Genomic DNA, 11,462 nt, shown 5'->3' with positions numbered 1-11,462 from the left:
CAATACGACATAGGGCTTATCTTATTTATAATATAGGCCACACACGTGTGTTTGAAACTAAGTATAAGCATTTCCATCATGGTTTTATTTATTACAAACATATTCATTCACCATTTATACACATTGAGGCAATTCTTTTAGGTTAAAATGATCTATCTTAAATTTTTTCTTGAGTTTGGGACTATTATTTCCCGTTCGTAAAAACGTCATGCCTGTGTAGGACGCCCACTAACGGTTGTATATTCTTTTTATTACCCAGTGCAGCGCTGCGCAGCGCGGTAGAAGTACGCCCGCTATAAACTCAGTAAGCAGAAAACAAAAGTACAGTATCTCAATATCTATACAGTTTACAGATAAACAGACAAACCTACCGTGCGCGGTGGAGTACTGGGTAATAAAACACATACAAGCGTTAGTTGGCGTCCTACACTAGCTGCGTAGAGCGTATCGTTTTTTTACGCTCTCAATGAGCGTTGTTGGCTCTCTTGTTCTATATATACTCTTTGCTATTATGTGTTTAAATAACTTAAAAGGATAAAACTAAAAAAGCCCTAAAAAATGCGCGCCAAGCGCACAAAATATTTTTGTGTTTTTAATTCTAATTTCGTCGGAATTGATGAAAACTCCCTAAAATGTGCAATTTATTTATATAGGAAATTGGCCTACCGTAACAAGAAATGCGCGCAAAGAATTTGAGAATTTTAGGCACTTTCAGAGGATGCATTTGTCAAGGGGTGGAGAAAGATTTCCCAAAGATGGATATATCCTCCTTGTCCCCCGGTGTTTTTAATTCTAATTTCGTTGGAATTGATCAAAACTCCATAAAATGTGCAAATTTTAGAGGAAATTGGGCCATGTTAACAAGAAATGCGCACGAAATTTGAGTTTTTAGGCACTTTCAGGGGATGAAAGGGCATTTATAAAGGGGTGGGGAAGATTTTTCAAAGATAGATATTTTCCCCTTGTCCCCCAGTGGTTACGCCATCGGGCAGCGTAGATCAAAGGAGTTATGACAGTATTTGAAGTGGAGAAGGGGTTGCAGGGTGTTGTGAGTCTGGTCATTATGATATCTTCCTTTTTATTCTTGTCTTTATTTTTCTTTCCTTTTCTTTTCCTCTTCTTTCTCTTTCCCTCCCTCTCCCCTCTTTCTTTTCTCTTATTACCCAGCCCGGTACGTGGGCTTGGTCAGCCCGGTAAAAACTGTCAGGGGAGGGGAAGTTTTCCCTTCCCCCTCCCCCCGCGCCTGTTACGACACTGGCCAACACGCCAATCATCCCCCCAATGAAAAATATTTTTCTACGCCACTGATCATAGTTGAAAATAAGCATCGTGTTTGTAGATACGATACGAGAAATTTTCTATTTTATCAACCAATTACAATTCGATGCTCATTACACAAACATTATCTTCAGAGTGACGACTCTCTGCAAAACACACAAATAAGTGGCGGTTGCTTAAGTATGTAATCTTATATAAATATTTTCTGATTGGTTAAATAATTGTTTGACTCTTACTTTTGGTTTTAACGTTGGTTTCAAATTATGCTACTTTACAGCGGTTTCAGAGGAGAGAAGTTACGCTTGGTGGCGATTAGCAGAATTAATATATAATTGTAGGTGGCGTAAATCATCCTCGGTTATACCGCTGCAGATTAATCACATGTTCCCGACATCGCTGCCTGTATGCTGTAAATAGCATGGTCTTATACCGCAAAATACTGTTGTTTTTACAAATCCATCACACCTCAAAATAGCTTTTTCTTTCAGAAATCAATCAGGTAACCAAGGGTCAGGCTTAATTATGCCTAATACGCCTTTTCATGCTGCGGTAGACCTCTTTGGTCGATGACAAACAGTGCTGAGCAGGGAAGCGCAACCAATAGAAATAACATAGTTACTTAAAAAATCATAACTCTTTAACGGAGGGTCGTATCAACATATTTTTTCTTTAAAATGTTCGCAAAGGATGTATCTATGTACTGTATGAATACAAAAAAAATGATAATTTGTTTAGCCTGTGAAAACTTAACTGAAAAATAAAAGACCAATTTTGTGTAGTGTTATTAATGCACCCATTGCCATTATTTTACTGTTTGACCGAATATATAGCATGCTGGCCATTTTTTTCGGAGGTCATGTTACTTAAAGAATCATAACTCTTTAACAGAGAATCGTATGGACATATTTTTTTTTATTGTCGCAAAGGATATACCTATGTACTGTATGAATAACAAAAAAATTTAAATTTATTTGGTCTGTTAAAACTTAATTGAAATATAGCAACACACACTATACAAAATCTGTCATCTATTTTCCAGTTAACTTTAAAAAGATTGAACAGATTTCCAATTGTACTGTACTGTAAGTAAGCAATGCAACTTACTCTGTTGCTGGGAGATCACTATCACTAAAGTTTATTATATGTAATACTGGTCTCCATCTAATTAAAGACCCTTCCAATAAATAACACTTTTCTGTGGTCCCAAATTAACAAATGTCTTCTGCCTTTCCTATTATAAATACAGAACAAAGCTGCTAAAGATCATGGAAACCTCAGTCACAAAAGTGGTCTTTAATTGGAGGGAGACCTGTATACTTTACTGTATTCTCATAACCATCAGAACATCACAACCAGAACCAAATCATACAGGCACTGTATATATATGACCATCAAAAAGTTGAATTTATTTTTTCTGAAGATTTTACAAGCCAATAAAAACAAATTACATTAAACATGCAATACGGTATGTGTAAATTGTGCAATTTGAAAGAATGTACATCTGAAATATTAATAGAAAAGGGGAAAAAAGAAGAAGAAACATCAAATGCAATAACACTACCAATCAAATATTCTAGAAATGTTGAATAAAATGATGGGTAGTGTACTTGTTCAATATACACAACAAACCTACAGTATTTTTTAACTTCAACTATAATGCAAATACATTACAAAAAATGTAAACACTGTATATTTATCAGTTTTATAGGAAAAATCCTTTGAAATATACACTTGTAGTACTTGAAGCAAGGCTGACACAAGTGCAGCCCTCGCAGAAAGTATCTCAAGCAGATTGCAACAGTTCCCCTACAATGTTAATCTAGGGCAATACACTTTGTGACTCAACAATATTCAGTGATGTTATTAAAAATGAGTCCAAAGTTGATCACCGCCTTATTATTTGATTTTATCCCCCTGTGAATTTTCTGCAATCTATTTCATTGTTAATTTAATATATAGTTCTATATACAATTCTTATGCAGATCTTGCAATGTTTCCCGGGGTAACAAGTCTGGCAATTATCCTTCAGACGGATTTTGTATAACAACCAAGAAGTATTCCTTATCTGCAAATTAATAATAAATATGACTAAATATAGAATTCATACTGTAGTAGTACAATATATATTTTCAGTCTATAAAGAGAAATTATCTAATTATAAAGCAAATCAAATGGTGTAGTATCATTGGGGAGAGGTGAGTGTTGGGGAACACACATAAGTAAATTGCATTTCTAAAAAAACAGAGAACTTCAATTCAACAGCAAAAATAGTAAGAATATTTTCTATTATTGATATATTATCACCATTACAAACGTTACAGTATTTATCCTATGAAACAACAAAATTAATTAAAAATATTTTAGTGCAGAAAATGTCTTCATTTCTAGGATTGACTATTAATATTACAAGTTTCTTGGTTTGAATCCGAAACAAGTTCACGATAGCATACATAATGTAGTTGCCAGGTTTTAGTATCGCAGTATCAATATCATATTATATTCAAAATATATCTATTTATCTTATGAAGTAATCAGTTAATTCCAATACATCACAATGCAAAAAAAAAAGAAGAAAAAAAAAAATCTATTAAAAAATGTATATTTACCAGGAGCAACCATTATTTCATGCTTCTTGGTCCGAATCCTTAAAAATGTCAGGTCATTTTGTGGGTCAATCTCCCGCACAGTACTGCGAGCTTTTGCATTAAGCTGGTGAAGCAGGCCGGTGTACTGGACTGTCGTTGAATTGTCCATTGTTGATTTAATTGGAATACCTTGGCAAGAGATAATCATAAGTATTCACTGTACTCAGCAAATTAAGGTGTCCACACTTTGAATTTTCTGTGAGAAATATCTGTGATTTGCCTATATCTGGAGATGATGATGTCATGTCACACCCATATATGGTATACACAGATCACAGAAATTTGATACATAAAACTTAATAGTGTTCACACAGCTTATATTAAATATCCCATCAGTTTCACAAAACCCATAAGCAAATTACAGCATGTCCACACTATCAATTTTCATTGAAAAATATATTGCCCATATATATGGAAATATCGATGATGCGTCATCCCATCAGTATGGGCAGATCCCTGAAATTTCTCACATAAAACTTGTTATGATATTGTAGACAAAGCTTTATATCCCAGTAGTTTCACAAAACTTAGCAAATGCCAAATTAAAGTGTGTCCACACGATCAATTTTCTGTAAAGATATCAGTGATTTATGCACTTCAGTATATCATGTCACACAAAAATTGAGTGTGAACAAAGCCTAAATCACATCAGTTTCACAAAACCATTGGGTATTCTCTTTTTACGGTTGCTGTTTTATATATGTTTATGATTTTCCAAAAAGTTGTTTGTTTTATGTCTGCTGTTGATATCTTTGTTGATTATTAAAAAAAAATCCTCAACATTATATTTTCGTATACAGGGTAGAGATAAAATTATAATTTAAAAATATACACAAATTTCTGTCAAATATGATGTAATGTACGTACACGATATAAAAATCATGAGATGTAATAACATGTCACCTAGATTGTCTGTCAATGGCTGCCAATAACTGATCTATCTGCATTAAATATGTTATTCTTTGCATAATGCAAAGAATAAGGTAATTAATTAAATCAAAAAAACAATTCTTAATATAAAGTGTTTTAATCAGCAAAACAAAAAAAAATAAAAGTAGACTATTGTAAAACCAGGATATTTAGCGCGCATTTAACCATCACGAATTTCGGGAAGTTTTATACTGCGAATAATTTTCAGGTCACATTTTCTATGTTTCAAAAAAGATTGGTAGAGTACTATCTGATCACCGTGAATGTCGAATCAGTTTCAGAAATGAGATTTTGGTCATTATAAATCACTAAATTACACCAAAAATTAATTCCAACTTTTTTAAAGTTGATAATGAACAATAAACAGCAAGAATTGTCGGTATTTCAAGGCCTAAACTCGCCGACGACGATGCAATGCAGACCTAAGGCCAAGGGCTAAATGGGGAATCCCCACAAATTGCAACATGCTTGTGAATAGTTAACAACTTCAGCATTTTAAAAATTGTATTTTTAATTATTTTGGTGAATTTTATTAAATGTGTATAAACTTTAATAGAATGTATTTCAATTATTGAATCAATATTCTGACCGTAGCTTCTGATGTTGAGTTCGAAAAATTCGTAAATTCTAGGCCTATCCTAAACTACTCAGTAAGTATACTGACCAGGGAGGTTCTGATCATCACTGGATGTCAGACCATATTTAGGCATATTCAGACCATATTTAGGCATATTCAGACCATATTTAGGCATATTCAGACCATATTTAGGCATATTCAGACCATATTTAGGCATATTCAGACCATATTTAGGCATATTCAGACCATATTTAGGCATATTCAGACCATATTTAGGCATATTCAGACCATATTTAGGCATATTCAGACCATATTTAGGCATATTCAGACCATATTTAGGCATATTCAGACCATATTTAGGCATATTCAGACCATATTTAGGCATATTCAGACCATATTTAGGCATATTCAGACCATATTTAGGCATATTCAGACCATATTTAGGCATATTCAGACCATATTTAGGCATATTCAGACCATATTTAGGCATATTCAGACCATATTTAGGCATATTCAGACCATATTTAGGCATATTCAGACCATATTTAGGCATATTCAGACCATATTTAGGTATGTCACACAAAACTTTATAGTCTGGACAGGGATTTACACATGACGCGTGCAAGGTAAAAGTTGGCAAGCTTGGTTCCATCGTGTCCGAGTAAAGATGCATCAGGTTTAAGATTGGCACTCACTACCTTTTGTAATATCCACATCACAGAGGCATTATATACTTACCAAATCTCCTGCATCTGGTGGGGGACTCAAAGTTTGTGATCCCACCTCAAGCCATCCTGCGCCAGACTAAAAAAATTTCCAGCCCCTATTCCTGTCTCTTATACACATCTAGATGTGTATAAGAGACAGTAACTGATCTATCTGCATTAAATGTGTTATTCTTTGCATATTGCAAAGAATAAGGTAATTAATTAAATCAAAAAAATAACTATAAAGTGTTTTAATCAGCAAAAAAAAAAAAAAAATGCTAATATTTGTGTCTTATGGAAAATTGATTTAAAAATGAGCAATTATTCAAATTTTTTGTTAAGAGTTTTTAAAATTAAAAAAAAATTATGAATTCGTTACAACATGTTCTGTCGAAAGAGAGAATTTTTCTATTTTAATTTATAAGAATGGCAAAAACAATAGAATTTAGCTTATTAGAAATTTTTAAAATTTACTTAGATATTACAATATGTAATATGAGTTGTACAAAAAACATAAAAAAAATAAAAGTAGACTACTGTAAAACCAGGAAATTTCGCGCGCATTTAACCTTCGCGAATTTCGGGAAGTTTTATACTACGAATAATTTTCAGGTCACATTTTCTATGTTTCAAAAAAGATTGGTAGAGTACTATCTGATCACCGTGAATGTCGAATCAGTTTCAGAAACGAGGTTTTGGTCATTATAAATCACTAAATTACACTAAAAATTAATTCAAACAGCAAGAATTGTTGGTATTTCAAGGCCTAAACTCGCCGACGACGATGCAATAAGGCCAAGGTCTAAATGGGGAATCCCCACAAATTGCAACATGTTTGTGAATAGTTAACAACTTCAGCATTTTAAAAATTGTATTTTTAATTATTTTGGTGAATTTTATTAAATGTGTATAAACTTTTTTTTAATAGAATGTACAGTATTTCAATTATTGAATCAATATTCTGACCTTAGCTTCTGATGCTGAGCTTGAAAAATTCGTAAATTCTAGGCCTATCCTAACCTACTCAGTAAGTATACTTGTGCAACCACTCTGCAGTGTATACTAAGAAGTTGAAATAAAAACTAAATTTTCATACACCATGACATACCACGATGTTCAGTTATCATCAATCAATGTGTAAGAATATAATCTGTTAATAAAACACATGTTTTGATAAACATTGTTCATTGTAGGATGATTAAATACCATTTAGGAATATCGTATGTATGAGTGAGTACTGTATGTGTGTAAACTTGTCTCTCTCCTAACTGTGCTGGATGGCCAGCTAAGTCCTGATCCTCCAGCTGAGGGCTGCAGGCTTAAGACGCCTAGCCTAGGCCTAGCTTAGCCTAGACAGTGGCTGTAGGCCTATCTTACCTAGGCCTAGAACTCACGAAACGATATTTTCAGCTATTGTATGGTATTCCTCTCATGAATAAAATTTAGGCCTATTGCGATTCGCAAAAGTTTAATGTCGCGAAAACGGCTGAAATTATCAATTCACAAAAAGTTTCGTGCCGCGAAATTTTCTGGTTTTACAGTATAAAAAATATATTAATAATCAAACACCTTAAAATCCGTTTGAAAATTACTTGAGGGTTGCTTTTAATTGCAAAATTAGCAACGGTTGTACGACCGTCGTAAAGAGTGTGTACCAGGGTTGATCTTGAAGACATTATGTACTTGTGACCTACAGGTAGTCACAATTTATTAAAATTTCCAAGAACTTGATAGGTTTCTGTCTTACCTTCTTGATTGACAATAATAATGCCAATTACACCTTTGTGTGACTGAATTCTCTTCAGGATTTCTTCAACTTCAGACTAAGGTACAAGAAAAGAGCAGAAATATGGAAAAAAAGTTAATATTTCATTATGACCGTATTTAGGCATATTTACTGTAGACCATATTTAGGCATATTCAGACCATATTTAGGCATATTCAGACCATATTTAGGTATGTCACACAAAACTTTATAGTCTGGACAGGGATTTACACATGACGTGTGCAAGGTAAAAGTTGGCAAGCTTGGTTCCATCGTGTCCGAGTAAAGATGCATCAGGTTTAAGATTGGCACTCACTACCTTTTGTAATATCCACATCACAGAGGCATTATATACTTACCAAATCTCCTGCATCTGGTGGGGGACTCAAAGTTTGTGATCCCACCTCAAGCCATCCTGCGCCAGACTAAAAAAATTTCCAGCCCCTATTCAGGCCCTGGACCCACGGATATTAGAGTCCCTTCTGGGGCAAAATCTCAAGCCAGTACTTCTCTCAAACTTGGCATGTATGCAGAGGCCCTATCCATTAGTGATGAGCAATTACTACTTTAAACATCGTAACAAAACTCAGATCAGTCATGAAACATATGTGGGATTATAACTTGGAGTGACACTGACAAAATATTTGTAGAGTACAGCAAAAATTAATTAATCAATTAGTCTATCAACATCGGATGTGATATATACTGATGTATCAGTGTTCAGAATCCTCTAAAACTAATAAATCTTGAAAGCTCTGATGAGGGCAATTATAATAGAGGCACTATAAGTATATTGGCCCGAACGGTCGCCTATACAAAAAATATATTATTAAAGCAAGCAGCACAAAAAAGATGTAGTAATCAATTAGCCGGGTAATCCTAAAGCTCCTTATCGGAGCTAAAAAAAAAAAAGTGCTGGTCTTAAAGCATAATTCAAGATTCATTGACTTGTCCATAAAAAGATACAAGTATAAAAATGGAAATTGTTTGTGAGTTTCACACACATTGCCAAGTACAATTTAAAATAATGAATATTAAATGTAAGTAAAACACAAAATATATACTGATACAGTATGTTAATGCCTTGGTTGAAGAATGCTACTACTGTACATAAGAAAGCAATACAGTATAATACAAGTCAGAAAAAATGAGCACCATCGCACCATTTACTAGCAATTTCAGACCACTGGTGTTTAGTGGGTTCACAAATTACAGATGTGTATTGGTATTGATATCTAATTAAAATTTGTTGAAGGCGGTTGGTGTTAGGAAAGATATTTTTGTGTTAATTAAATTAAATTAATTGTTTATTGTGTGCATTATGTAGGCCTAAATAAATCAAATATAAAATAATTGTTTTTGACTAATAATAAATATTGGACAATAATAAAAATCTTGTAGTAATAATTTTTGTATTCCTTAACAATATTTATTAATATACACGACTACCTTGCAGTTTTATTTGTACAAACAAAAGTGACTAAATTGAGAAAAATTCCACACTAATAACGACAGTTGAAAAAGATCGTGGATGGTGATCAAAACGTCCAGGTAATTAGGCCCTACTGATGTTATTTTGGTTCATGCATAAATGAAATTTTAACAGCAATAATGACAAATGGATCATTCTGGCTCAAACATGCCATTACTCAAACAAAAAATTAATAAGCACATACTGTTATTAATGATCATTTTTTACTAACACATCAGAGCAATTTACAATAATTTTTAATACTGTACATTTTCCTCTGAAATTGTGATATTAATTTGTTATTATTACGCAAAGACTTGTTCTAAATGCATGATAAATTTATGATCACGCATATGTTTCTGCTAAATTCGAGTTTCATCCAAAATCACTTTGAGATGCGAAAATGTCCCACACGATGCGGGACGCTTGGTAACTATGATGATGTGGTTTTTATAGCCTACAGTACAGTAGGCCTGCTAGCTAGCCTAGGCCTAAATCAAAAAGTTTTTTTAGCCTAACAACTATCCTAGGGCTAGCTAGGTTAGGCCTTTCTCAAACAAGAACCAGCTTAGTCCATAGTCTAAAGGATAGAAAATAATTGTATAAATTAATTGAGTAGATAGGGGCCTAGACCTGTGACTATGTTGATGGGAAATTATGATTTGCTAGGGTAGGCCTAGGCCTAGGGCCCAGTCTAGCTCTTGCAACCACCACCGCCAAGCTAGCAGGCTATGGAACAGGCTGTGTCAACCGCAAAAAAGTGGGTGTAGCGCTACACTCCAGAAATATCAGCTATTTCGTTCAGTATCAGTTATAATCATACACTTTTACCGCAATATAATAACTAAATATAAATTTCAAAAGGTTATATACCAGATTTGGAGTATTCATATAATGATAAATTAAGAAAAATCTATTCTTTTACCATGTTTTCTTTTCTCTCTTCTTCGTTGCTACGGAACGGTTTCAAAGTACGCATGCGTAAATGTTTGACGTCCTATCAGTTTATTCTCTAGCGCCCTCTCTCCATTCCATAATTTTCTCTTGGAAGATTACGGTATATACCATAGATTCAGTAATTTTAATATTGTTTTTACAAAAAAAAAATCCAAATATAATTTCAGATGGAGACAATTTAAATAAGAAATGTACAACAATATTTGTTGCATGAATCCTTTGCTTATACCACCGGTAATATAACACGGGTTATTTAAACAGAAAACAATCAAAGCAATGCTAATTTAATTCGACTAATCACAGTAGTCAGTAAATCATCTCATGATTCTTATTTAAATTTTAAATATCCAACTTACGACTTATTTTAAAAACAAAAACCAGAGAAGTAAATTAGGCTCAAAATTTTAAAGCAAGATTTAATACTCAGACCTTTATGCCCTCATGAAAATAATAAATTTCTTGTATGTAAATTTCTTAACAAGATCGGATCTGATAAATTTATAATTGATGATATTATTCATGAAAACAAATTAACATCCCACTTATATTTTAATTTATGGTACAGACATTATTTATGGATAGCATAATAGATGAATGTTCTACTTGAGACTCCGGACAATTGATAAACAATCTTGCATTTACCATTTTAAGGAGGGATGAAACACACAAATGATAGACCTATTGCAAATTGCAAAAATCTGGATTAATAAAAAAATAATAAATATTTTTTAAAATTTTCATCAATTTCCCTGCTCATATATTTTCAACCCATTACTCGATCGCCAACATGTTAAAGTATCTTGAGAATATATTAATTATGTAAATGAATTACAGATGAACTAAACGATTTTAGTCCTATACACTTAACGTGTTTGAATTAAGCTTGCTCAGATCTGGCATAAACATGAAAGAAAAAAAAAACAACTACTGTAAACACATGCAAACATCACACTGGACTGTTACTTTATCGGCACTATTATGTAATTATAGTCAAGTTCTGAGGACCCTATAGAAAATAGACCCCGAAGGAGCCATTATTTCCTTTAAAAAAAATTGTTGAAGGAAATATTGGCTCCTAAGGCATTTATTTTTCTATAGGGTCCGAAATAATAACTTTTTAAGTCAGTCGCCC

General features: G+C 33.2%; 1 protein-coding gene across 1 annotated transcript; it reads right to left on the bottom strand.

Moving 5' to 3' along the window:
• Positions 1-2,173: 2,173 nt before the first annotated feature.
• On the bottom strand, positions 2,174-10,389 carry LOC117113842 (dynein light chain roadblock-type 2-like). Its single transcript, XM_033257296.1, has 4 exons — positions 10,299-10,389; positions 7,885-7,960; positions 3,885-4,052; positions 2,174-3,343 (listed from the first exon to the last, which is right to left on the bottom strand). Exons 1-4 carry the CDS (start codon positions 10,350-10,352, stop codon positions 3,297-3,299), a joined length of 345 nt encoding a protein of 114 aa, XP_033113187.1. The 5' UTR covers positions 10,353-10,389; the 3' UTR covers positions 2,174-3,296.
• Positions 10,390-11,462: the final 1,073 nt, after the last annotated feature.

Source organism: Anneissia japonica, unplaced genomic scaffold (assembly GCF_011630105.1).
Source record: "Anneissia japonica isolate Jap-2015-1 unplaced genomic scaffold, ASM1163010v1 scaffold694_len1028156_cov167, whole genome shotgun sequence".
NCBI lineage: Eukaryota > Metazoa > Echinodermata > Crinoidea > Comatulida > Comatulidae > Anneissia > Anneissia japonica.
Note: the sequence above shows the minus strand (reverse complement) of the source record. Positions and strands in the feature narration are given on the sequence as shown.

What these genes read in the sequence shown, in the direction of transcription:
- LOC117113842 (XM_033257296.1), bottom strand. Translation starts at nt 10,352, where the DNA reads ATGCGTACTTTGAAACCGTTCCGTAGCAACGAAGAAGAGAGAAAAGAA. An exon ending in AAGAGAGAAAAGAAAACATG is followed by an intron (nt 7,961 to 10,298) that starts GTAAAAGAATAG and finishes CTTGTACCTTAG; the next exon opens with TCTGAAGTTGAAGAAATCCT. An exon ending in TATTATTGTCAATCAAGAAG is followed by an intron (nt 4,053 to 7,884) that starts GTAAGACAGAAA and finishes TCTCTTGCCAAG; the next exon opens with GTATTCCAATTAAATCAACA.